Raw genomic sequence first — 26,551 nt, forward strand, 5'->3', positions numbered from 1 at the left:
TTTCGTTATATAAAGTGCACGCTGTTAGCTTCAACAGATTTCGACCACACATGCTGAAAACATATCCTGTGTTTTTTATAAACTTTGTTGAAACATAATTTTAAAAGAAGCTACCACCATATATTCAATTGGAGACAGTGTTGATGTCTTTTTTATCTCTATCTCTATTATTTTTTAAAAAGCAATGATTCAGTGATCCGTCAATTAGAATTCTAATTGGAATCTGGATAAATCAATCGGAATTCTAATCATACTCGGACAATCAATGTCTTCCATGATCATGGCACGACGTAAATTTGGTGGTCTTATGTATATCTATTATACTAGCATAGTGCACGTGCGTTGCTACGGATAATCTAATAAATTTACATAATATTACCAACAAAATAATATCATCAACTTTGTGCTTGTTCTCCGTGTGCAGACTATATTGTGTTCATGCGAGACATTGATTGGGATTCCGATTGATTTATCTGGGTTTCGACATTGATTGGGATTCCGATTGATTTATCTAGGTTTCGATTATAATTCTGATTGATTTGTCCACGTTCCAATTAGGATTCCGATTGACAAAATGCTACTCCGACTCGCATATGAGATGGACTAAGGCCCACATGTCAATGACACAAGACGGATCAAACCAAAAACTTATGTGAAAATCTTACTCGTTTTAGTAATAGATATAGATTACATGTAGCAACGCATGACCATCATGCTAGTATATTAAAAAAAATCGAGCAACAATGTCAATATTGTTGCTACATGTAAAAGTGAAATGGAGGCAGCATGTAGCACTGCTCACGTGAGAATCTTTGTCATGCACCATCATGCTTGCTCACTTGGTGAAATGTATCTTTGCTCTTGCTTTTGATGGTGCTACTGCAACTTTTTACTTATTTTTCATTCTCTTCATCGCACTAGTTTCATGCGAATTTTCTTCACCTCGTACTTGGATACGACAACCAAATTGATAAGTAGTTTGGTGCCCGCAATCCATCTCATGGGTAATCACTTATCTGGGTCAGAGATCGAAGTATCAAACCGAAAGCACTACTACTACTATTGCAACTAGTTGTACGACGTGTGCACATCCAAAATATTTGGCCATCGAATCCTAAATTCCTAATGCAGGGTCTAAAAAAAATCCTAATCCGGGAGATTTGGCTGAGAAACTTTCGTTCTAATAATAATCTGTCAGAATGGCTACCTGAACGCTGCTGCTTCAGAGATTAGCTGACGTCCAAGGCCCAGGCAAGGTTGGCCCACGCCCACCAGGTACAGCATCAGTGTTCGTTTTCAAGGCGGCATCGGATGCCGTCAACCCAACTCTTCTCCTGTTCTCAAATCTACCGCTGCCTACTTCTGCCTGCCGAAAGGTAGCCAACCGGAATCCTCGGCGGCGAAGAAACCTGAAATTGCATTAGCAAGTAAGCAATTCCTTTTTCAGATCGATACAGAGCACGACCTGCACTGCACTTTTATGATCTGTTGCTTTGCCCTAACTTCCCTGAAATCAAACAGCCGCATTTGATGTTTGAGAGGGTAATTTCTTATCCTGATCAACCCGCTGCCCTTCCTGGACTATTTTATTTGTAGGATTCAAGGGCCCAATTAACTGGAGGGGCTACAAAATTACCCCAACTTTTTACAAGAATTTTCCCTGAAATCATACTGAACATCATGAACACTGGAAAGGGGGCAAAAGGAGGTCGGGAAAAGAAGGGCGCAAACCAATCAAGCAAAAGGAAGACTAGGCAACGAAGGAATCAAACAGCCACAGCCACGACTATTGCTGCAACACATTCTCACTCAAAAAAGGGGGGAAACACACACCATGATGTAGACATGCATGAATAGCTTCAATAATGCTGCCATCAGCAAGCAGGGGCCCGTTTGCATTAAGGTTCAATAGTTTGCATATATTAGCAGGACTGCATCATTGTGGCCTAATTATACTACTAATTGATCCCTCATAGTGCTTTATCTTATCTCTTCTTCTTTAGGTTGCCCGTCGAATGGTTCCTCTTCTTTTGCACCTTTATGGCAAAGGAGAATTCTTCGTCGTCGCGCACCAGGGTTACGCAATTCGCAAAAGAGTAGGTGCCCACTTGCCGTAATATATTCCTCTTCGTTTTGTTTTGCTTTGCTTTGGATCAGATTATTATGCAGTGTAATTTCCTCTTGCTTTTGGAAAGATATGGGCAATGATTGCCCAATAGTGGGACGACTTAAGACTCGTTAATGAGTAGACGATGTAGTATTACAAAATCAAATTAAAATTCTTAAGAGATTTGTGCTTTGTTTTAAGCTTTTTTTTTCAACTGATGTTTGAATTCAGTTTCTCGTTACCAAGATAGGTATTTCTATTTTATAATTAATTGACTGATCAACAGGATGTGTTCTTCTCAACAAGAATGTATATAGGCCACTGAAGAGAGCACTGAGGAATTGGAGATAAATAGCATTGGAGCAAAAAGAAGATGTAAAGGAGGCTTCTTTTTGGGAAGGTTGAGGAGGTCTAGTGATCAGGAGGGATACCCCAGAAATGGGAAGTTCCACCTTGCACCAACTTGGTGAATCTAGTGATGTCCCTTGCATCATGGAATCTAACAGGACCCCATTATAGGGTCATCACAACGACAAGCATTACTTAAATCCTTATGGTCTTCTTGAGGTTCCAAAAGCACTATAGCAATTGAGTTAAGTCATGATAAGCTCACTTTATAATTTTATCTGAATGAACCTAGTTCTGTCCTGAGCTCCATCTGACTCATAACCATTTATGTTTAGACAGTTTCATCTGTACCTGTGAGTAACAAGCTCACAAATGCAAGGACCTTTAATCTGTAGGTGATCTTGTGCCAACGAAAGCTCCTTTTGCACTGAAATCTTCTCATCTATGAGTAATTCTATCACCTTTCTGCCTAATCAATAAGTGACAGTGGATGTTGTGTATTTAACCATCTTTGCTTGGTGGAATTGTAGTACAATGTATGTGGAAACTACTTGGAGTGATGCCTTTCCAGGGCATTGCCAAATTATTGTGTTAACTGATACTATTGAGCACCTAATGTGTCGATCTCTCGAACTAACCAAGTGTGTGCCTGCCCTGCAGGCTTATAAGCATGCTTCTTTTACACCCGAAAGTTACCGTCTTTCTTCTCTGTCAAAATCATGTGCATACTTTTCAGGCTCTCACTTGTTAGGCGATGATGGATGCGTATATGTATTCCTCTGTGCAAGCAACTTCACACATATCCAACTAGTTTACGTAAAGAATAATTAGTGCATCCTAAGCATGAGGCTCAGGTGATAATATTAGATACTAAAAGCTCTTTATACTTGGCTCCTCCTTTTAAAAGGGAAGGCAGCTGGCTCCTTATATAACCCGGCATCACTTCCTCCGGCCAACCGGTGGTGTCCTTTGGAGCTGAGCTAGAGCACATCCGTGAAGGACCTTGTGTTCAGTGATTTGATGTCCTCCGTTATCCTTAACTGAAGAAACTGCAACCAGGTACTAAGTTTCCCTACTTAATTGTTGGTTTCGCTTGTTCATCGTGTGTTGATCTTAGTCATGACTCGTGAGCAAGGAGAATTATGTTCTTTGGCTGCTCTTCATGTATGCTATAGCTAATGATAGCTGGGGTTTTGGTAGAAATTGAAAACAACGAAGGAATCACACTAGACCTTGCCAAACATAGCTTGCTTATCTCTTCATCCTTGCTGTCTCGAAAGAAATAGGGCATGGTTTTCTTGGGCTAAGACATGTTAGTTTCTCAGTGGATGGGTTCTTCTACATATGATTCATGGCTATTCGAACATTAGTTAGTCGTGCTCAATTTGTTGTTGGCTTCTTACTCTGTGTGACCAGCTTTAAGGATACATAGTTAATAATGAATCATTTTGGCTCCTCCAATAAATCTGGAATAGCACTCTTGCACCCATGTTTATGAGAATCTTTACATTGTCGGCCAGAATAAAGTGATCAGACCAAGTGATCAAACATTTGTATTTTCAAAAGAGCATATCTTTCATGAGAGTTTTTTTTTTCTAAGACCATATCTTCTTTCATGTTCAGTCATCACTAGACAGCCTAGAGCAGATGCGGAACCTTCAAATTTTATGAATCATGCAGCCAGTATTCTCGTTTTGGTAAATTCGATTGCTATTTTTTCTTTGACAGATACGAGGTGAGGTGATCAGTCTAAGTATTACTTTAAGAGAGATCATTTTGAGCATGTTATGATGGAGCTCTACCCTGGATACCTTGAAGATCATTTCAACCTTCACAAGCTTAGGTGTGTATTTCCTTTGGACCTGATCCCACTGTGTCATCTGAACGTTTTGCCCATCTGATTCTTAGCAAATACCAACATTTTGACGACTGTCCAATCAGCCAGCTGAAGTAGAACGAGATGTGAAGTAAAGAGAGCCAATAACTTTGGTGTCACTAGCACTAATAGACTAGTAGTGCAATTTGCATTAGATTTTCATTACCTGTGGGTGGCACATCATGATGTAAACTGAATACTAGATCTTTAGAGGTTCAAGTGGACTAGTGCATCTGGAGTGAGCTCATGTTAGCTAAAATAAACAAAGCTAAGCTCAAAAATAGGAAAAATAATACGCTGGCTACCGTCTTTTGGAATCACCAATTAGGACCAAAACGCATGCTACATCAAGACTCAAGAGACACTTTGTGCTAACTCTCTCCAAAAGCAGACTGTGAAGGGAGACGTGTCCCTTTGTTCTCTGCATAGCCTAGACAGCCATATGCTCTCGTTTTCGACAAACTTTTCTTGCTTCCCACATGTTCCACTGAATTTTGCAAGACACTAGACACATAGCTGTTCCTGGATACAACACATCAGCCATCAGTACCATTCCTTTTAGCGGCCATGATGGTGAGCTTTGTATCAGGTCTCTCGTTAGCTGAGGTCCTCTGATAGTTGACCCCCTAACGGAAAGGGCCGGGAGCCTTATTTGGTAAATAGTGCATTGGCAGTGAGGCACTAGGCTCTGGTGAAGGAAAGGTGTTTTGTTTTTTTGCATCATCTCCAACCCAGTACGCCTCAAAGCTGGGGCTGCCGCCCGCCTGCTCAAGTGGCCTGGTGCTGATCTGAAGGAAGTGGTGACCAGTGGCCAGTGCTGTGCGTTAGCAGGGTTCACCACTGGCAAATCAATCAGACATTCCCTTTTCTTTTGTTGTCAGCCATCACATTTCCTTTTCATCAGCATCATTGCGCACAGTAAGCCCATACTACAAACAACTTGCAGAATTTGTTCCTTATATTTTAGTACGCATGCAAGCATGGCATATTATGTTCTTTGTGTGTGTGTTTCTCTGCTGCAATCTGCATAGTTGGCTTGATATGGGTATACACCACTAGAGTTGCATCTCGTAGACTGTTTCTGTAGGAGAATTAGGATCCAGATCCTTGCATATAAACCTGGTACAGTGACAAATGACACCCACACGTGTGGCGAAATTAAGCAAAAAAAAAGAAAATGTTGCCCATCACTGCTGCACATCTGTTCCAGATAACTTGGACGGTGGGGTTCAGATGATGCCCAGTGGCCAGTGACCACAGCTTTATTTGCAGCCGTTCCTGTGTGCTGGATAGAGCAGAGACCAACCTAACCTGCTTTGCCGTAAAAGCCAAGTGGCCTCGCCAATAATTGAGGGGCCATCCAATCCAAACCCTCTTTTCGCCCTGCTGGATGATGGCTTGGCAAGCCCTCCACTACGTGTGATGAAGCTTCTGTTTCCTGCCGTGCAGGATGCGAACATTGCATTGCTTGCACACAATAATAATTGAGGCCCATGAGGCCATGAATCATTGAACAGATCATGCTAGAAACACACTGTCGTTTGTTATGGTACAGCCCCACTGCCTACTAGGACTAGGATCTGAGGTCCTTACTGAGTTCGCCTCATGGATGGATTCGATTGTTAGTGCCGAAGCTAGGTTTGCAATTCTGAACTCCCATTTGGTCATGTGGAAGGTAATAGAAAGGAGAGGTTCGAAACTCAAGCATACAACATATGAGGTCTTTTACGATGCACAATACGACCGTATACTACCATCCGAGAAGGACAGCCGTTCGTCAGCTTAAGCTTAAGCTTGTGGAAGGAGCTCAGTCGTCTGGGCTAAAATATAGCGAGTTTCTGGGGGTTTTCTTCGGGAGCCTTCCCTGCTATTCCTGCGGTCTGATGTGATGATGTCACGGCTGATGAACTGATCGGCGTCACTGTCGCCACACTCTTTGCATGCTTAATCCTTAACCACTAGTTTAACATCTGCTACTAAGAAATGGCCGGAATTCCTGGCACTGGCCGGTGTGGTGGCGGCCGTCCTTGTCAGCCCCGGCCCCGGGGTAGGGACGCAACTTGGGCCGCACCGGCCACCGGCGCCGCCGGTCGGCCGGTGCGCACCTGACTGAGACCCGGGCGCGGCTATCGCCTCCGCGTAGATCAGCACACGGGCTTATCCTGTACCACCGTATCGCTGGCCAGCCGCACGCCGCGCACCACGACGTCGTGGCTCGATCCAGTGGGCAGTGGCCGTGGACTCGCGCCCTCGTGGCGTGGTCGGCCGTCGTGTCGCGCTGGCACTGGGTACGCGTTCCTGAGCCGTCGCGGCCGGGCGGCGGCGCCGAGCATCGCCGGCGCGGAAAGAGCGGGGACTAGAAGCAGCCGCGGTGAGAAGCAGGAGCCGCCCGGGAAAGAGGTGGCAACGAGCTCTTCCGTTTCGCGTCGAGCCCGGGCTCGATTTATTCCTTCCCGGCACGCTACCCACCAGCCAATCACCATCGATCACCACCGCTCCCAAGCTGCTGTACCTGTACCACTACTGCCTCTGCGAAAGCCGCCGGCTGGCTCCACGCTACAGCCGCCGGATTCCAGATTCCAGGCTCCACTCGAGGTCGAGGCGACGGCGGAGGGTGCGTGGCATCCAGTCCAGCCACCACTGGCCAGGGCAGCTGCCGCTCCGATTCTCCTCTCTCGATGGTCCCGCGAGCCGATGCAGATGCACCCCGTCCCAGTAGGCTAGGCTAGGCAGCACCAGCACAGGTTCTCGCATCCCAGTAGGCAACCTCAACCCGTAACCGCAGCTCGCCGTCGATTCGTTTCCTCCCCCCATGCCCATGCTGGGCCGGCGGCCGGTGGCCACCGAACTTTTCCTAGCTCCTTGTGAAACCATTGCCGTTCGGAGGTGACAGCGGCGACGCCGTGGACGGTAAGATCTTCTTTCTCGTGGCCAGAGTGCGCGGCGTCATCTCGGCGCCCCATCCATCATCATGCCATCATTTGTTGCGTACGTTGTCAGCCTCGGCTGCTTTGCCAAAAGTGCTCGCCGAGGCCGCCTTTCCGGGCCGCGGCTGCGGCCGCACTCGGGGAGAGAGAGCGAGCATATTCTGCCTTTGCCGCTGTGCTCATTCCATTTGGAGCTCGAAAGCTTCGCCAACCTTTTTTTCTTTAACCTGATCGCCACTTGCAACGAATGCTCTGCCGTTACTCACGCTGCCTCCCCGCTGGTTGTTTGTGTTGGTTAGCATCGGCGCCGCCGCCTCCCCGCCGGAGTACATGACCTCTGCGTCCGCGGTGCAGTTCGCGGCGGCGCCCATCAGAATGGGGGTGTACGAGCGGCCGGCGCCGGCGCCGGTGATGGGCATGTGGAGCAGCGATCCGTTCAAGGTCGACAGCGGCCAGGCCACCAGCGGGTCCACCGTCATGGAGGCGGACAAGTTCGACACTGGGGTGAAGAACGATGAACTCATCAATCAGCTTGGTTCTTTCATGCCTTCTGTGATTTGTCAGAGTACTCATGTTGATGAGCTTTGCGCAGCTAGAAGATGTTCCACAGGTAGCACTGGAGCCGGCAAGAAGTACGGATCAGGAAACAAGCAGGCCGCCAGAGAGGGTACAATTCAAGGATCTTTACTTGTTTTTTTTTTCTTTTCTGCTTTTGATTGCCACAGCATGCTTGGTTTTTTTTTTTAAAAAAATACTCCTATGTTCCAACAGAGAAAAGTCTTTAATTCTTAGCTTTAACAGTCCATTTCCTAGGTTGATTGATTTATTGTTGCATGCAAGAGAAATAAAATGCTCCGAATATGAACCTGAAATGATTTGCCTCAGGTCCTAAGAAGACTTGCACAGAACAGAGAGGCTGCTCGGAAGAGCCGGCTGAGAAAAAAGGTAACCACAAGAACTTCACCAATCTTTTGGTGCTATCAGGGTAAGGTATGGGTTACCCCTACCTTGTATCTCACAATTTTTGCCGTTTTATTGCTGTTCAATAGGCCTACATCCAGCAGCTAGAGACAAGCCGGATGAAGCTGGCACAACTAGAGCAAGAGCTTCAACGGGCTCGACAGCAGGTACAAGAAAGGAAACGATCCGTTGGTTAAAGCCATTTTCATCAGTCCCTGCTACATTCCCTGATTCAGTGCATTGACTGATCTTCAGGGTGCATATGCAAATGGGAATTTGGGAGACCCAAATCTCGGTTTCGCAGGAACAATGGATCCAGGTTAGGTTTTGCGCATATCGTTCTGAAGAACAAACAAACACTAATTGTCCAATGGCATTCAGCAAAACGTTCAGTTTCAGGAGCAACACCTTGCGTTTCTGAATTCCGGCTTATTTAATTTGTGTGGTTTCATTTCCACAGGTGTTGCTGCGTTCGAGATAGACTACAGCAACTGGGTGGAAGAGCAGAACAGGCACACAGCCGAGCTGAGGTCGGCTCTCCAGGGGCAGACCACGGAGCTCGAGCTGCGCATGCTCGTCGAGACCGGGCTCAACAACTACGAGCACCTGTTCAGGATCAAGGCGCTGGCCGCCAACTCCGACGTGTTCTACGTCACGTCCGGCATGTGGAAGACCCCCGCCGAGCGCTTCTTCCTGTGGATCGGCGGGTTCCGGCCGTCGGAAGTGCTCAAGGTGGCCGGCTCGCTCAACTTATTAACTACCGACCACCGTGCAGCTTCAGGCATGCAGCAAGTGTAGTGTTGTCTCACACGTTGGACCTTGCTGTTTGCTGGTGCCAGATCCTGAGGCCGCAGCTGGAGCCGCTGACAGAGGCGCAGCTGATGGCCGTGGGCGGCCTGCAGCACACCTCGACGCAGGCCGAGGACGCCCTGTCGCAGGGCATGGAGAAGCTGCAGCAGAACCTCGCCGAGACGCTGACGGCCGCGGCCGACCCTTTCGGGCCCCCCGACGGCTACATGCTGCAGATGATGGCGACCGCCGTGGAGAAGCTGAAAGAGCTCGTCGGCTTCGTGACCCAGGTAACTGACTGATCGAACCGAACCGGTCGCCAAGCATCATCATCTACCATGGCCTGTTGCTCACAAGCATGCGTGGCCTCTGCTCGGTTGGGTGTGCAGGCGGACCATCTCCGGCAGACGATGCTGCAGCAGATGCACAAGATCCTGACGACTCGGCAGGCGGCGAGGGGCCTCCTGGCGCTCGGCGACTACTTCCAGCGCCTCCGCGCGCTCAGCCATCTGTGGGCGACGCGGCCCCGCGAGTCGGCGATTAGCTAGAGCGCGGTGGCGAAAAGCTAGCCACCGGGGGCCGGCGATGACCAAAGACGACGACGACGGCGACGAAGAGTAGTAGTTCGTTGTATACTTCCCAAGGTGTAAGGCCAGCCGAGGAGGGACGAAGAAGTCGTCGACCTCGCTGGGGTTGGTTGGAGTTGGAGATGAGGAACGCAGAGGCTTTCTCAGCCAGCGGCGCCGGCAACGTGCCGGTGCCCGCGTCTCCGAGGAACAGCAAAGTGGCGTGCGTTTGTCAGGTGATCAAAGAATAACGGGAAATTTGAGGCCTTTCGAGACGTGTACATATCTTGTTTTGGTGTACCCTGCCCGTGCCCGGAGGCCTTCTACAGCCGTACAATTAATTGGTATAAATGATGGGTTTTACAAGTAGCGTTACGGTATATTACGAATTTATTATGTAACGATATGTAACTAGTGTCTCTCCATTTTATCATGACTAGGGCATGCAGTCCTTGAGGCAATGTATTTTATGGAACAAGTTAGTCCACTTAAGATGAGATGCATTATATGTAGCGATTCAGGGGTGTCAGAACTTAAGGTAAAAATATTAGTGCTAATCGGTGCTAAAGTTTAGCACTCAACTTTAGTCCATCCAAACAGATTCGCAGCTTCTGAGTGTTTGGGAGTTATAATCTGTGATGGTTAAACGCAAAACTGAGAATAGCCGCTACTATGTCAGGTGTTCCGTGGAGAGGCAGACCTCAAACTCGGTCGGTTTATAACTTCACACTCCAGTTTATAACCTCAAAATCTTTTATAATAACACGAAAATTATAAAGAAGAAACAAGGGTGTAATGTGTAGTCTTTTTTGTTACAACATTAAAAGGGGAAGGAAGAGATCAGAAAAGAAGAATCAAGGGGGCAACGTGTACATAAACCTGATAAGATAAAAAGAAATCCGGTAGAATCGGGGATTTGAACCCGACGTGAATCGAACACGCAACCTTCTGATCTGGAGTCAGACGCGCTACCATTGCGCCACGGATCCGGTGGTGCACGACTATTCTCGGTTTCCAATATATTATAAGTATACAACGTCCTTTTCAAATCTACTCTGTTCTGGCTCGGTAATGCTCCCGCGGTAACCGAGCTTGGTTCCTCGATTACCACTAGATTTGCCGCATGCAATCTTCAGTTCAGGTGTTCCGCTCCGTATCTCTCAGGTCGGATTCTCCACGATCCAATCAGGAAGCAGGGCCGTCGATCCGGAGACCCGGAGTATCAATGCGAGCTCCTCTGCCCCGCTTAACTTCCTACTCCTACGCATCGCGCAGCAGGGACCATGCACGCCATGGCTACGGGATCCTGCTTGCTAGCCTTTATCCAGCGAGGGTACGCGGAGCACGGACGAGTTCAGAGAGTTGCCGCACAGTTCCGGCGCGCGCGTGAGCAGGGGAGGGAGCCAGTCAGCCAGCAGAGTGCGGAGGCAGAGCAACGCGACAGGCGGAGAGGCTCATGCGCCGCAGTAACTGATGGCTGAGCGAACTCGATCTCCCACCGTGCGCAGTCACGGAGCAGAGAAGCGGAGTAAATGGGGGCGCGCCGGCTTCATTCAAAGCCGCCGCGACCCCGCGTCACGGCCTGCCTCGCCGCTCGCCGGCCAGTCGCCTCAGTCTCCGGCCGGCGGGGCCACGACCCCCTTCACTCACGCGCCCGGCCCGCAGTCGTCGTCGCGCAGGGCGGCAGGCCGAGCCCCCGGCCTTGAATGGCCATGGCCACGCCGCGCCTCTCGACCGCGACCGGCCGGCCGGCCTGCGGCGCGGCAGGGTAGGGGGTCATTGAATCCGTGTGAGGGGCCGAGGATCATGTGACCTGTGGCGCACAATCAAAGGTCCCCCGCGCCCCTCATCAATGGCCGCGGACTCATGCACGCGGGTATATATGCCCGGCCGGCGCGTCGACGTGACGTGCAGAAACCCAACGCCCCCATTGCCTCTGCAGAGCTCAGCCTCCTCGCGCAGCAGGTACCACGAATCGAAGCCACTGGGCTGAGAACACCACTTCCCGGCCGGTTCGCGCGCCGCGCCGAGCTCTCGCAGTTCCCTTGGGCTGGGCTGATGGTGATGGGGAGGCGCTCTCCTGCGGGTGCAGTTCACGTTCACCGCGCCCTGCTCGCTCTGGCGGCGGTGTCGCTGCTCGCGGCCGTGAGCGATGGCATCAGACCCGCTCCTGGTAAGTGTGCGTCTGCACGATACAGGGCACACAGTAGTTTCCTTGCAGTGCCCGTGCTCGCCCTTTGTGATGCCGTGCCGTGCCAACCATGATCGATCTTGTCATCTGAACACAGCTCTGGAGCATGGAGCGACGACGGCGGAGATGACCATACCTTCGGTGCAGGAGGTACGCTGTTGTTACGCCAACCACACCCGACGACCTTGCATCTGCATTGGGCATTGGCTACATGCCTACGTACATCTGAGTTTCTGAATCGACCTCTCCGGCCGAGCTCACGTTCAGGTTGTTGGTTGGCAGGGGGGCAGGCAGGAGCAGGACCTGGCGCTGCGGGAGGAGGAGGTGCGCGCGACGGGGTCGAGCCTGCCGGACTGCTCGCACGCGTGCGGGGCGTGCTCGCCGTGCAGCCGCGTCATGGTCAGCTTCAAGTGCTCCGCGGGCGAGCCGCTGCCGTGCCCCATGGTCTACCGCTGCATGTGCAGGGGCAAGTGCTACCCGGTGCCCTCCAGCTAGCTGACCGGCGCGACGAGGCTACGGCGAGCGGAGAACGAACCAAGTACGAGCTCTCGCGCGCCGGTGAATGAAGGCATGAAGCATTGTACGTACGTCGTCGTCGTCCGAGAGCTTCTTACGAACAAAGACTTGAGCGTGTTCGTTGTGGTCGCAACGTCCGGGACAGCTTGTAAATTGATGATGATGGATTACTGAAGGCCGATGATGAGTACTGTACTCCGTAGTTACATAATAGTAGCTAGCTAGCTTGTACGTGTCCTGCGTGACTATCTGAGAGGAGAGATCCTCGATCAGCCAGTAATTTTTGGGATGCCAGAATCGCCTCGGTGCGTTTCTTGTAGCGTTTAGTAGGTTGGAAGCACGCTAAGGAAGGATGTGCTGCCTTTAGGTCGGGTCTTTGTATCTACTCCCTGCAGATTTATAGTTTGACATTCCTATTTTTGTCTATTTTTGCATTCACATGCTGCATCCATCCAATCGCAACTACTCCTACATCACTCCTTATTTTGGAGACATAAATCTTGGAATTTTTGACATTTGTATCCATCCAATCGCAACTACATCGCTCCTTATTTTGAAGACATAAATCTTGATACACATGTAGCCACTTCATCACAAGTTTTTTTTTAAGAAACACTTCATCATAAGTTAATGTTACATCTCCAAAATTCATCACGTTCTCATTCCTTTCAATTTAAAACAGATTAAAAAAATTCCAAATAAACTAGTAACCTAACCCTTTGCCCATCACATCAACACTACAGCGCTGAACACAACTCCCCATCTTCCACGATTGGGAGGTCCACCAACTAAATTAAGATTTAAACCCTCAAATCATCCACTAAACCCACTAGACAACCATTAACGCCCATACCCGCCGATGTGTACACACCAAAAACAACACACACAAAGGACCAAGATTGCCAACCGGGCTGGTGGCGCCAGCCGTGTGCACGTAGCCGAGAAGCAAGCCTGCGACACCAGCAACGCCCCGCCCGCCCCGCAAACCACAAGCGGCAAGGCGGAGGCAGGCAGGCAGGGCACAGATACGATTCCGGATTCCACCGTTGGCGTAAACCCTCCTGCCTTTCCCTAACCCCCCCCCCCCCAACACCGCGGCGCCCAAACTCTCCTCGCGCGCCGCCGCCGCCGCTCCATTTGCGGCCGCCGAATGCCCGCGCCCGGCGCGTGCTGCCCCTGAACCCTGCACGCGTGCGTAGCCCGCGCCGCGCGGCGTTGTCCAAGACGGCGCCCTGCGGCCTCGGTTGCGGCGGCGGGGGAGCCGGGGGAGGGGCCGGGAGGCTGAGGCGGCTCGTGGGGTCCATGGCGATGCCCGGGACAGCGCCGGCGCCGGCGCTGCTCCGGCGGTGCCCGTGCTCGGCGCCTCCGTGGGCGCCCTCGCCCTTCCGCCCCCGCCGCCGCGGCCGCTCGACGATGCCGCCCTTCACCGGCGGCGGAAGGTTAGTACCCCTACTGTTTTGAGGTTTCCATGCTCGTTCAGTGAAGCTAGGTAGCCTGCGTGATGTGTGTGAATATGTGGTAGTGCTAGTGATAACCATTTGATTCGAGGTTTACACGGGGCAGTAGGAATTAGGATGCTGGCCTATGCTTTTAGGTTAGGTCGAATGGTCGATGCTGTGAGCCTGTGCTAGCTGGCAAAGCTGCTGCTGCGGTGGTTACGGTCCTGTTTCAGGAACCTTTGTGTCGTGTTCTGGTGATACTAGTACTTTCTATGGACCAATCGTGGATGAGTGAGCTTAATTTGTCTGTCGTGTAAATTTGCTCTGCATCCATATCCCATGTTCCCGTAGGACTGACTCTATGTGTCTGGCCCGTCCCTGGTTATGGTATTTGGTTGAACTTTGTTAGCGAATCAACATTTGATGATGGTTCTCCAAAGTGTCCTAGTTGTGCATTGCTTTGGTGTTTTCCCTCTAACTTTAAGAACGGTTCTGATTGTCAGGCAGGAGTACTCTCATAGTTCAGGTGTTGGAATTCAAGACAACAAACCTCTTAAGTTTGGAGTATGTGTCAACTTTAACGTGCAAAGTAGTGGGGCGCAAGAATGGGCTGCTGAGAGCAAGAGGTTATCTTTGATCAGAACCAGCAACGGTGCCTACAAAGGTTCCAGTCACCTAGGGCCAGCTATTCTTCATCATGAAAACCTAGAAGATTTCAAGAGCTCCAAACAGTCTTCAGCTCACAGTGTAAGACAAAGAATGGCGCCGAATTCACTTGCAAATAGGCATGCCAATATGGAACCTGCAAAGCATCACATGATTAATCGTGCTGTAGCTGCTGTGTCAGCACTGGCCAGTGTTGTTAAAGATGACACCAAACCAGCTAACAGGCATAGTGAATCGGAAGTGGAGGCTCATTGGCCAAATGGTTCCAAGTTTCATGCTTCTCTTCCGAAAATTTCTGAAATTGAAACAAGCTTACCATTTGATGACAAGCCTACAGAAAGCAATGCTAAAGATGAAAATGAATGCTCACCCAAGGAGACAGTACAACCTTCTCCTGCTAGAGCGCCCTTGTCCAAGGAGTCTAAAGATGCACGGAAGGCACTTGCTACCATCTATGAAAAAGTTCTGGTGGTTGATGATGTCAAGTCAGCTAGGAGAGTTGTTCAGTTGCTTACTACGAAGTACAGAAATTTTATTCATGCATGTGATACAGAGGTAGGGATGAAAACCCTTGTCGATTGTTTGAACTTCTATATAAGATCCTTATGTTTGTCTATATCTGTCATGGCTTGCTGCCTAAATCTGCTATTGACATGTTCAATAAGGCAGTATATACTCCTTTAAAATCAGGACTCAGGGTTTTACATATGCCTACATGCCCACCTTTTTTAAATTCCAATGTTTGCTTCTGATTTAATTTTCATTTTTCTTTCTTTCTGTGACTTCCTTATACACCATATATCCCTGCACCTTTTGCTTTATTATTCACTATGGTGTCCACGATAAATGAGGAGTCTCTGGATCTTGAACAGAATTAAGCAGATACCCATTATTATCTTGTGTTCTTTGTTCGATGGTATGGTACTGGCAATTAAGTTATATGTTGGAAAGATTTGTTTTCGTTTTGAATGCAAACCAACTCCTTGTTATTGTTTATAATTTAGGAGAGCTCAATGCATGCAGGTAGCTAATATTGATGTTAAACAAGAGACACCAGTTGGCCATGGAAAGGTCACATGCTTTAGCATCTACTCTGGCACTTCTGGTGCTGAAGCTGATTTTGGAAATGACAAGACATGCATTTGGGTGGATGTGCTGGATGGTGGACGGGATGTTCTCATGGAGTTTGCCCCATTTTTTGAAGATCCATCAATTAGGAAGGTGAAATGCAGCTCACTTTCTCGTGGGTCTCTTTCTTGGGCGGGACACCAAATCCATATATCTTTACTGATTAACTAATTTCTCGATGCTGGGGTTGATCCTAAAGAGATTGTACTATTGTCCATGCGCTCTGTTCCATCATTGTATAAGACTATTGTGGTATAAACGAAACCAAGAACAAGAGTATAATTGCAATTATCTAGGGAAGTGGTCATGCAACTATTTACTACATGATTATATCACAGCCAGATTCAAAACTCATGCTTACAACTTTATGATGTGGAGGTGTTAGCCAAATTATCTGTTTCTCTGCTTTTACCCTTTTCTTTTGACATCTGTAGCCAAACCTTGCTATTCCTGGAACCATAGGATAAAACATCTACCTCATTTATCTCATTATTGGAATGTTCTAAAGAAAGTATATTATTTTCGTTATGTAGGTTTGGCACAATTATAGTTTCGATAGTCATGTCATAGAGAACTATGGAATTAAAGTTTCTGGATTTCATGCTGATACGATGCATCTTGCACGACTTTGGGATTCGTCAAGAAGAACGGATGGGGGATATTCTCTTGAGGGACTTACAAATGATCACAGGGTCATGGGTGTTGTCCCAAAGGAAGTGCAAAAGATCGGTAAGCGGTCAATGCAAACCATCTTTGGTAGGAAAAAGATAAAAAAAGATGGATCAGAAGGTAAAATTACTGCAATTGAGCCTGTTGAAACTTTACAAAGAGAAGACAGAGAACTGTGGATCTGTTATTCTTCACTAGATTCCATGAGTACGTTGAGGCTTTATGAAAGCTTGAAAAGCAAGCTTGAAAGGAAGCCCTGGACTTTTGATGGTGTCCCCAAAGGTTCAATGTACGATTTCTATGAGGAGTATTGGCGTCCTTTTGGTGCTATTCTTGTCAAAATGGAAACAGCTGGAATGCTTGTCGACCGTGCTTACCTTTCAGAGATTGAAAAAGTTGCTGTCGCCCAGCGCAAATTAGCTGCTGATAAATTTCGGAAGTGGGCATCTAAGTATTGCCCTGATGCAAAATACATGAATGTTAATAGTGATACTCAGATTCGACAACTCTTCTTTGGTGGTATAGAGAACAGGTATGAACTTCGCCATTTCCTATGTTTAAAATTCCTTTTGGGTATCCACATTTATATTGCTTTCATTTCCCATCTAGGAAAGTCTTATTTAATTCATTACATATTAACCACAAAATAAAAGGAGAAAATTTTTAGTCAATATATACATTTAATTCTGTTTCATGGATACTCCTTGGATGTAAGCCCTATAAATTCGGACGTTCTTAATTTCTGACAGATTGAAACCTGGTGAATTTTTGCCGAAGAGTAGAGCTATTAAAGTGCGTAATGATGAAACTGCAGTTGCAGAAGGCAAGAAGATTCCAAAGTATCGCACAATTGAACTTTTCAGTATTGTGGAAGACCTCCAAACTGAACTATTTACTGCAAGTGGCTGGCCTTCAGTTAGCGGGGATGCATTGAGAAATTTGGCTGGGAAAGTTCCATCGGATCTTGTTTACACAACAGATGATGTAAATAATGATGAATGTGGTAGTGATTCTGAAATTTCTGATTGTGACCTAGAAGACACCTCCTCTTATGGAACTGCATATGAAGCATTTGGAGGAGGCAAGAAAGGAAAAGAAGCATGCCATGCCATTGCAGCTCTATGTGAGATCTGTTCTATTGACTCATTGATATCCAACTTCATTCTTCCTTTACAGGTGAGCTGGCTCCACATACTCTAGTGTAGATTGCAGCAGTCATTGTTGTACACGGCTATGCGAGTTTGGATTGAATGTCAACTATCACACAGTATAGCCTTAGCCTGTGTCTTTATCCTAATTATCTCGTTTTGCTCCCCTGACAGGGAAATCATATATCATGTAAGGAGGGGCGGATCCACTGTTCTTTAAATATCAACACAGAAACAGGGCGTTTATCAGCGAGAACACCAAATTTACAGGTTGGCATTTACTCCCTCCGTTCCAAATTATAAGTCATTCCAAGAATCTTGGAGAGTCAAAGTTTTTTAAGTTTGATCAAATTTATATAACAAGATAATAACATTTATGATATCAATTAAGTATCATTAGATTCTTTGTTAGCTATATTTTCATAGTATACCTATTTGATGTCATAAATCTTTATGTTTCTCTCTATAATTTTGGTCAAACTTTGAGATGGTTTGACCCTCCAAGATTCTTGGAATGACTTATAATTTGGAACGGAGGGAGTACGATTTTAGGGAGGTTGCACTCGATTGTAGTATAATGGCATTCTCAAGGTCAATGTTATGGGCACTTGGCTAGGCCATGGGCTGGATCCATTAGGGCTAGGGTTAGAGGTAGGTGGCAACTGAACCTCTCTATATAAAGTTAGGGGATGTATCAATCAAAGGCATGAAGGAATTGAACCAATCTATTATCCCAGTCCCCTTCTCCTACCCCTGCCCTTGCAGTGAGGTTGTGCATCTTGGGTTTGGAGCCATCCATACCCGTATTTACGACATTCAATAATTATACTGGACTTTCAACATATTAGAACATTTTAGAAAAGGACAGCAGCCCATTTGAGTGTTGGATCCTAACTTGAAACATAAGACACAGTGTCATACTTATTGGCGATAGGTTAAAGCTAATGCGCCGAATTGGAATATGAACTATTATACAAATGTATTTAGCAGTTAGATTGGCAGTTTCTATATTCTTAATATGTGTGGACTGGATGAAGCTTAAACGAGGTACTGTTATGCAAATCATTAGGCCATGTTCATCAACTCAAGCTGTTACTGATATTATATTTGAAAATGAGCTCTGCGGTTTCTTTGAACATGATGGCCCAAAATAGTTAGCTGAGGTTGTTGCAGCATTTAATCTGATAAGTGATAACCAAAAGATGAGAAATGTTTTGTCAAGTCTTGCAAGCTGTGAGCTGGTTGCTTTACATCTTCTTGTATTGTGATACCAATAACCAACATCAAATAATTTGTTGAATCCGTGATGTAAATTCCTCCATGGCAGAACCAACCTGCACTTGAAAAGGATCGGTATAAAATTCGCCAAGCTTTTGTTGCAGCTCCAGGGAACACTCTTATTGTTGCTGATTATGGTCAGGTATTGTGCTCACTGCTCAGCAGAGTTTTCAAATATTTGTACGCTGGTAATAGTACAAAATAAAAAAGACATACTTCTTCTATGTGTAGCTGGAGCTCCGGATATTGGCGCATCTTGCTGATTGTAAAAGCATGTTAGATGCTTTCAAAGCTGGCGGCGACTTCCATTCCAGGACTGCCATGAACATGTACCAGCACATTCGCGAGGCTGTTGAAGAAGAGAGAGTAATTCTTGAGTGGCATCCTCAACCTGGTCAAGAGAAACCTCATGTGCCTCTGTTGAAGGTATGCTAGCTTTAATGGTATTTCTGAGAATTATACTGATTCCTTCTAATTTGTTAAAACTACGGTCAGGCATGCCAGTTTATCGCTTCATCTTGTGTACTGCACTTTGTTGCACTTACAGTTTCTTTCGGGTTTCCTTTATTTTCCATGTCTTTTGGTCCAGTATACACCGAGGAGTTAATTGTGGATATGGGTCCAGAAATATTATTAGCATGAGAATGTATGTGATGTGTCTGGAATGAAACTCTAATGCTTTTCTTGTGATTTAGGATGCTTTTGGTGCTGAGAGGAGGAAAGCTAAAATGCTAAATTTTTCCATTGCATATGGAAAAACAGCCCATGGGCTTGCTCGCGATTGGAAGGTACAAACTTGTCAAATGAACATATCTCTAAAATCTAAATTAACAGCAACATTACAACTTTAGTGTGTTTTCGGTACCAGCTGGGCCTATTGGGTTAACCAATCAGCTAGAAACCAGAAAACAACCTGCATGCTGATTAGCCATGTTTATTTGAAATGCAGCCTTCATGTAATCTCCTCCCTTATCAGGTTTCTGTTAAGGAAGCAAAGGACACACTGAAACTCTGGTATAGTGATCGAAAGGAGGTTCTGGCTTGGCAAATGAAGCAGAAAGCGCTAGCACAGGAGAAACGTGAAGTTTATACTTTGCTTGGGCGATCACGCCGTTTTCCAAACATGGCTCATGCAACTTCTGGCCAAAGGGGTCACATTGAGCGTGCTGCTATCAATGCTCCTGTACAGGTGAGTACTGCCTATCGCAACTCATAGTTGATGAAATTAGTTTTGTGCTTAAAATGTTTTCCTTTAACACCACAGGGCAGTGCAGCAGATGTTGCTATGTGTGCAATGCTTGAGATAGACAGGAATACTCGTCTGAAGGAACTTGGTTGGACGCTACTCTTGCAGGTATTTGACGTATAAAGTTACTGATCACTGTTTAAATGTTGGCACACTTTGTTTGCCCCTTTGAAACTGAAAAGGGCACTGATCCCGTTTTTCTGAGTCAAAATGTATGCAGTTGGTGCTCACAGTGGAATATTGTTTTAGTTTTAGCCTTTTTTGGTTAAATGCAACACAATTTAGACCTAGAAGAACTGACGACTCCATATTTCAGGTGCATGATGAAGTGATACTGGAAGGGCCTGCAGAGTCTGCTGAACTGGCCAAGTCCATAGTGGTCGAGTGCATGTCTAAGCCCTTTTATGGCACCAACATCCTGAAGGTCGACCTGGCTGTTGATGCCAAATGTGCGCAGAATTGGTATGCAGCTAAGTAGACCATGCTGTTTGCCCTCCTCTGTGAGTGTTGAGCAAGAATGGTAAGGTTGTGCCTCATCAATTCCTGCGGTGGAATTTAGTACCTTTTGAACTGGTATCAACTGGTAGGCTAGTGCGCCCCCAGGTTTGGATGCCATGCACTAATTATTTCGCCATGGGCAGTGGCAGCTGGGCAGTGGGCGATCGGCACTCAGTTGGGAAGGCATTGTGCACTACCATAAAGATCGGATTAGCTTGACTCCCACTCTCCCAATTAGGATCTGTCGATCTGTCATTTGCATGATGTAGTTGACTGTCCCGAAGAGAAGTAGCAAAAACTAAGCATGCAATGTTCATAAGATTTGTCTAGCATGCTGACGTATTAGGTTAGCTGACCTATTCTGCCGATGTTTAACACTTCGCTACGTACTGCAGCTGAAACTATGTTTTGGTAGAGACTCGAGAGAATGTAATTTGGCGTGGTTCTGTTCCTAATCTTGTTTTTTCTTCTACGTTATTGTGCATTTGTGCATAGCAGTGTTGCGATGATGTTCCAGTTCGTCAAGAATTCGTCTTTAAATGCCTTACGTCAGCACCTGTGTCTGCCGAACTATCTTGAAAGTTGCAGGAAAAAAGAGGGGACGGGATGGCAACTGACAAAGCAAAGTGATGACAACAAAGGGGTATAACTTGAGATTAGGTAAGTACGGCAGCGAAACCATGCCGGCACAGAGTTAAACGGGCCAGCGAAGAATGTTTCTATTTCAACTCATTCAGAATACGAAGCAGCAGATCACGGCAAAGCCTGAAGCTCAGAACCAAATGACAATGCAGCATATGCTTCCGTATTGCAAATAGAACATGCTTTATCAGCTTCTGTTCTGCTCAATTCGTCTTAAAACAATGGCCACGTCAACCTCCAAATCTGAACCTCAACACACATCACCACGCGAGCTGCCCTTGCGGTGATCAGGAGGATACATCTCGAGGAGTTCCGGCGCCTGATCGCTATACCTCAGTATGTACCTCTCCACGAACCTGGCCTCCGACGCTCTCACGATGTTCACCAGGCGCTCCTTGCCGATGTCCACGCCTCTGGCCTTCAAGGCCTCGATGGCGCGGCACCGCGGCACCATCCGTTTGCTGAGGCTGAGCGTCAGCAGCACGGGGTCCCTGACGATGTGGTCCGCGCCGCACCCGACGGAAAAAAATGGGGTGCGCCCCTCGCGCACGGACGCTCCCGTGCGCACCCAGCCCCGATGCCGTTCCTTTAGGATCTGACGGATGGCGCAGTGAACGGCTCGGCTTCCTCGCAAGGATCGACTTCCGCGTGACCTCGGCTCGTTGAATCGAATAGCCGCCCGGCTCCGCTTCATTGCTCCCGGCTTCTCCAATCGAGCCATGACGCTCCAATCATCGGCCCAGTAGTGCAGCGCAGCCCTAGCTGCCGCGCAGGCCGCCGTAGTGCAGGCGCGCCCAGAAGCGGACGGCAGGAGGAGGAGGACGCAAGGCTGCGGCGGCCGTCAGCAACGTACAGCAGCCATCCAGGAAGGTTGACGTCGCCGCGGTCGGGCGGAAGGGTGTTGCCGCGAAGCCCTACCGGCCGGTGATCGTGTGGCAGCACGGCACTACTGCCCACGGCGGAACAGTGGCGCCGGAATAGGTGCCATCTCAACTATGGAAGAAGGGCTGCGCTACGAAGCCCTACCCGGCGACGGCCACGCCGCGGACGGAGCAGAAGGCAGTGACGGCCACGCCGTCGACGGAACAGCAGGCGGCGACGGCCACGCCACCGACGGGGCAGAAGGCGGCGTGCCCGCGACGTCCCTGGGCGATCGCGAGCAAGCTATTCTGTCGTCGTCGATCCTCAGGTAACTTGTGTGGCTGCTCCTCGCTTCATCATGATCCCCATCCATGTCTTAGTTATTGATCCATGTTGTTACTCCCTGAGGAAGCTCCTGCGATCCCTCATGATCGTTAGGGTTTATTATTACACCTCACTATCAATTTTCCAAATGTAGATTAAATGCTCCTTCTGCGAATCATGATGTTGCTTGTGATCGTGGAGAAGAGGAACAACAAATACCACATGTTGGAGCAGTGGAGATTGAAGTACCAAATGAGGTAAAATAAAAGTAACAAACTTCACAAACGATATCTAATATTTTTTGTTATGTTAGACCTTTAATTGATAATTATTTGTACAGGATGTGGTTGATAAATATGCTGAGATGGCACCTAAAGTTGGAATGACTTTTGACTGTGAGAAAAAAGCTTATGAGATGTACAATATCTATGCTGGACTTGTTGGCTTCAGTGTTAGAAAGAGCAGGACGAAGCGCCGCAAATCAGATGATAGTTTATCTCAGAAATATTTTGTTTGCAGTGGCCAAGGACTTCGGAAAAATGAGGCATCACAAAAAGATATTACAAGGACCGGTTGTGATGCTCGTGTCTAGTTTAGTATCAGCAAGGAGAATGTATGGACTGTGCAAAAGATCGTAGTAGAGCACAACCATTATCTTGCCAGTCCAAATAAGATACATAAGTTGAGGTCCCAACGAGAGATTATAGAGGCAGATAGAAAATTAATTGGGCAGGCACGGCGGTCTGGAATGAAGCCATCCCAAGTTTTCAATTTTATGAAGGAGCATTATGGAGGGGAAGACAAAGTACCATTTACTAAGATGGATTGCTATAATGAGATTGGTCGCGAGTGCAGACAGTACTTAGAAGACAATGATGCACAAACATTATCTGAATATCTGAGAAACAAACAAGCCCAGGACCCAACATTTTTTTATGCAGTTGAGGTGGACAAGGATACTGGTCATATAACAAATTTCTTTTGGGCAGATGGTCAGTCTATCATTGATTACAAATGCTTTGGTGATGCTGTGTCCTTTGACACCACATTTCAAACAAATAAGTTTGAAATGCCTTTTGCTCCGATTCTTGGCACCAACCATCACAAGCAAACAATAATTTTTGGGTGTGCACTCATGTTCAACGAGACTATTCTATCATTTGTTTGGCTATTTGAGTCCTTTCTTCAAGCAATGTCTGGAAAGCACCCAAGCACAATTTTGTTCTAGTGTAAATTTTTTTCTAAATATTTGTTTATAATATATTTTGCATTGTAGGTGACGATCTGGAACATGATGATATTGAAGCAAGAGACAAACGTGAGACAAACCAAATAATTGTAAGACAATACCTATTTTCAAAATTTATTCCATTACATGCATGATTTATGAACACTTTCTTGTCGTAAACACAGGATTGTAATGTTGGGGCATCTTCAACCATGAATGCTCCTTTCTAAACACAGGATTGTAATGTTGGGGCATCTTCAACACAGGATTGTAATGCGAGCGGCGGCGGAGGTAGGTGGACGGGTAACCCGCGGTGGAGGGCGCAGCGGGCGAGCTGCCGCAGCGCCATGGATCCCTCAGCTGGGCACCCAGGAGGCCAGGAACAGGGAGGGACCGAGGGAGAGCAAGGCAAAGGGAAGGGACCATGAAGTGTGGTTGTTGTGTACTCCAGTGAAACCGCATTCGATCAATCAAATATACCGAGGGAGAGCAAGGCAAAGGAATCTGCAACGTGATCTTTGAAACTGATTCTCTCATTCTGAAACAAGTCATGGAGGATGATTCGTACCGGCTAGCCCCTGCCCGAGGGGCGATCTACGAGCTCAGGCAACTGATACAGGGGAACTTTTCGTCTTTTGAATTTGACCGTGTTTAGGTCTTTAGGGGTAAAAATTTGAACCAAATATTGCTATTTCAAAGTACTAAATAAAATCTATTTGTAGAACTTTTGCACGAATGAATTGTAAATTGCGAAACGAATCTAATAAGCATAATTAATTCATAATTAATCTATAATTAGCGGATGGTTATTGTAGTATCACTTTTGCAAATCATGAATTAAGTAGACTCGATTTTCACTCGATTCATAAAAAAATTTTGTAAATAGATTTTATTTAATACTCCATACATGTATCCAAACATTCGATGTGAGTTTTTGAGGTTAAAATTTTGAAATCTAAACACAACCTTTGTCTTTATCCCTAGATCCTGTAACAAAATAGCCTATGCTCTTGCTATTGGGATGTACTAGCCTGATTGGTTTCCTTCCGCTGTAGCCTGGCTCGTGCCTAGCGAAGCAGCCAAGCAGGCTCCCGGTGGTGTTTTCTATTTTGGTTCTGTTTGGTTTGTGCAGCGCAAACTACTATAGTAAATTGTGACCAATAATTAGATATACTAAACAAAAACAGTTTATAAAACTAACTGTACAACCCCTATGCTACTTCGCGAGACGAATTTAATAAGACATTTGACCGCATGATTAGAAGATGATTACTTGCGCAAAATTACACCCATCCGTAAAAATATTTTATAAATAAATTTCATTTAGTACTCTATGTATGATATTTTTTTTGTAGCGCGAGTAGTGAAAAAAAACCAAACAGACGCTTTTTTACCCAGCCAGACGCTTTTTTAACCTGCACAGCTAGTGCGCGTAGCTACTTTTTACCCGTCTGCGCGCATGCTGACCGTCCATCCTGCACCGCCCCAGCCACGCTCGACAGCAACGGCAGATTTCTACGTTTCTCGGGAGCTAAGCTCGCGAGCATTTTTGCATCGTAACCAATCAGATTGAGATTGCAGCCCACTGGGCTGGCTCAAGGCTGATGTGGGAAACCAATTAGGCTCGTGTTCTCATAACTCTGTACTGTCATGGGGATGGTGTTTTGAGTTAGAGGTGCAAATTGGTGACCATTATATGCATCTCCAACCATCTCTAGTTTAAAATTTTGTATTAATTTTCTAGAATGAGATCTGATTTAAAAAAAAGTATAAAATTTTGAACTAAAGAGAGGGAGTGCACCTAAGGATCACTAATTAACACCCATATCCCGAGTTGTATCACGGACGCGGTGGTCAGTGATTGTGCAATTTTTTTCCACGCCAAAAAAAATACTATACCTTCCAAGTACAATGTTTTTCTGAGAGGATCTAACAGTCAAGTGTAAAGTTTTCGGGCTAACCTTTTTCCTTTTGCCTGAGAGAGGAGTGCCCGGGCCAACAGTCTAGAAATTTTACCATCAGTCCCGACCCTACTCCCCCGCCTCCACCACTGCCAACGCTAACCTTGCTTATCACTGCCGCCGTCGTCGACCACCGCTCACCGGGATTTCTGCCCTACCCGGCCGAGCGCTGCCTTGCCCTTCGCCGGCAAAACCGCCACCACCGTCGGGCTGCCGCTGGCCCCCTCCTCAGGCCTGGCAGCCATGGAGCCCGTCCCATTCCAGCAACCCGAAACTCTATGGTCTGCCATCTCGACCATCACCCCGGTCGCCAGCAACCGCCCACTCAACCCACCTACCACCCCTCCACGGTCACCCCCACCCCCTCTTCCCTCCCATGCCGTCCCCCTCCCCTGTCGAGGTAGAAGATGAATAGGGGAGGGCTTCGGCGACACGTCGTGTCTACTTGCGCGAGTGATAAATAGACATCGTGGTTGAACTAGCCGGCCGGCCTGGCTAGTGCCAGGGAGCCAGGCACCCGGTGGCTACACCCAACCCATACAACACTCCCTTAATTGGTTGACTGCCTTTTATCTAACCTAGCTGCTCAGCGTCCTTGTTTGGTTAGCTGCGTGAAGGAGCTTCTGCATACGCCAAAACTTGTTTCCGTGCTCTCTGTGCACGTACTTGGACCACTAGAGCCCTGCTCCGGAGAAACGCCCATATCCGGAAAGTCGGCCCGTCGACAGCTTTTGCATCCAGCCAGCTAGCTAGCTAGGTCCAGGCAACCAATTAAGGCAGACCTGCATCTCAAAACCAATCACACAGTTCACACTCTAGTTTGGTTGACGCTTGGACAGTTCAGGTCCCCCAGCAAAGGAACGAGGGCAGCAGGCAGTCACTGCAGTTTTTTTTTTTTGAAACTAGGCAGTCACTGCAGTTAATCACACCAATAACTACTCCCTCCACCCACAAATATAAATAATTCAAATAAAATAACTTGTTTAAACAGAAAGAGTTACATTTGGTAATATTTATTTTTAATTTTTGGCAATCATGGTTACAAGTATTTATATCTTATAACAAATTAGAAACTTTTATATTTGTGGACAGAGAGTGCGACGCAACACTTTCGAAAGTCTAAGTTCAGATCATCTAGAAGCCATTAGGCAGTAGCCACACCTTACACATCGGGGCGTTCCGG

The 26,551-nt window shown here is 47.1% G+C and overlaps 4 protein-coding genes and 1 non-coding gene across 11 annotated transcripts; 4 read left to right on the forward strand and 1 right to left on the reverse strand.

Annotated features, from left to right (window-relative positions):
• The first annotated feature begins 1,221 nt into the window (after positions 1-1,221).
• LOC120681598 (transcription factor TGAL6-like) lies at positions 1,222-10,118 on the forward strand. Of its 5 annotated transcripts, XM_039963148.1 has the most exons (15): positions 1,222-1,427; positions 1,597-1,903; positions 2,004-2,096; positions 2,394-2,699; positions 2,795-2,846; positions 3,363-3,514; positions 4,184-4,298; positions 7,558-7,762; positions 7,851-7,925; positions 8,144-8,203; positions 8,308-8,385; positions 8,474-8,537; positions 8,679-8,950; positions 9,058-9,297; positions 9,397-10,118. In XM_039963148.1, exons 7-15 carry the CDS (start codon positions 4,243-4,245, stop codon positions 9,553-9,555), a joined length of 1,209 nt encoding a protein of 402 aa, XP_039819082.1. In that variant the 5' UTR covers positions 1,222-1,427; positions 1,597-1,903; positions 2,004-2,096; positions 2,394-2,699; positions 2,795-2,846; positions 3,363-3,514; positions 4,184-4,242; the 3' UTR covers positions 9,556-10,118. The 5 variants fall into 5 exon arrangements, with proteins under 5 accessions (XP_039819082.1, XP_039819078.1, XP_039819079.1 ...); XM_039963144.1 differs by having other exon boundaries at positions 2,394-2,846; XM_039963145.1 differs by having other exon boundaries at positions 2,795-3,514.
• Positions 10,119-10,490: 372 nt separating this feature from the next.
• Positions 10,491-10,562, reverse strand: TRNAW-CCA. Its single transcript has one exon. It is a non-coding gene; the product is annotated as a tRNA-Trp (tRNA).
• Positions 10,563-11,439: 877 nt separating this feature from the next.
• On the forward strand, positions 11,440-12,706 carry LOC120681350. Its single transcript, XM_039962851.1, has 3 exons — positions 11,440-11,746; positions 11,862-11,914; positions 12,047-12,706. Exons 1-3 carry the CDS (start codon positions 11,440-11,442, stop codon positions 12,257-12,259), a joined length of 573 nt encoding a protein of 190 aa, XP_039818785.1. The 3' UTR covers positions 12,260-12,706.
• A 695-nt stretch (positions 12,707-13,401) lies between these two features.
• Positions 13,402-20,819, forward strand: LOC120680685 (DNA polymerase I A, chloroplastic-like). Of its 3 annotated transcripts, XM_039962197.1 has the most exons (13): positions 13,402-13,719; positions 14,223-14,940; positions 15,409-15,606; positions 16,047-16,714; positions 16,932-17,358; positions 17,505-17,600; positions 18,658-18,750; positions 18,840-19,034; positions 19,304-19,396; positions 19,558-19,797; positions 19,873-19,962; positions 20,171-20,374; positions 20,458-20,819. In XM_039962197.1, the coding sequence occupies exons 1-12, from the start codon at positions 13,583-13,585 to the stop codon at positions 20,330-20,332; spliced, it is 3,117 nt and encodes a 1,038-aa protein (XP_039818131.1). In that variant the 5' UTR covers positions 13,402-13,582; the 3' UTR covers positions 20,333-20,374; positions 20,458-20,819. The 3 variants fall into 3 exon arrangements, with proteins under 3 accessions (XP_039818131.1, XP_039818130.1, XP_039818132.1); XM_039962196.1 differs by having other exon boundaries at positions 13,551-13,719; positions 20,171-20,819; XM_039962198.1 differs by having other exon boundaries at positions 13,551-13,719; positions 19,585-19,797; positions 20,171-20,798.
• A 1,170-nt stretch (positions 20,820-21,989) lies between these two features.
• LOC120681351 lies at positions 21,990-23,034 on the forward strand. The gene is made up of 3 exons (XM_039962852.1): positions 21,990-22,183; positions 22,334-22,436; positions 22,520-23,034. The coding sequence occupies exons 1-3, from the start codon at positions 21,990-21,992 to the stop codon at positions 22,769-22,771; spliced, it is 549 nt and encodes a 182-aa protein (XP_039818786.1). The 3' UTR covers positions 22,772-23,034.
• Positions 23,035-26,551: the final 3,517 nt, after the last annotated feature.

This window comes from Panicum virgatum, chromosome 7N (genome assembly GCF_016808335.1).
Source record: "Panicum virgatum strain AP13 chromosome 7N, P.virgatum_v5, whole genome shotgun sequence".
In the NCBI taxonomy this organism is placed as follows: Eukaryota; Viridiplantae; Streptophyta; class Magnoliopsida; order Poales; family Poaceae; genus Panicum; species Panicum virgatum.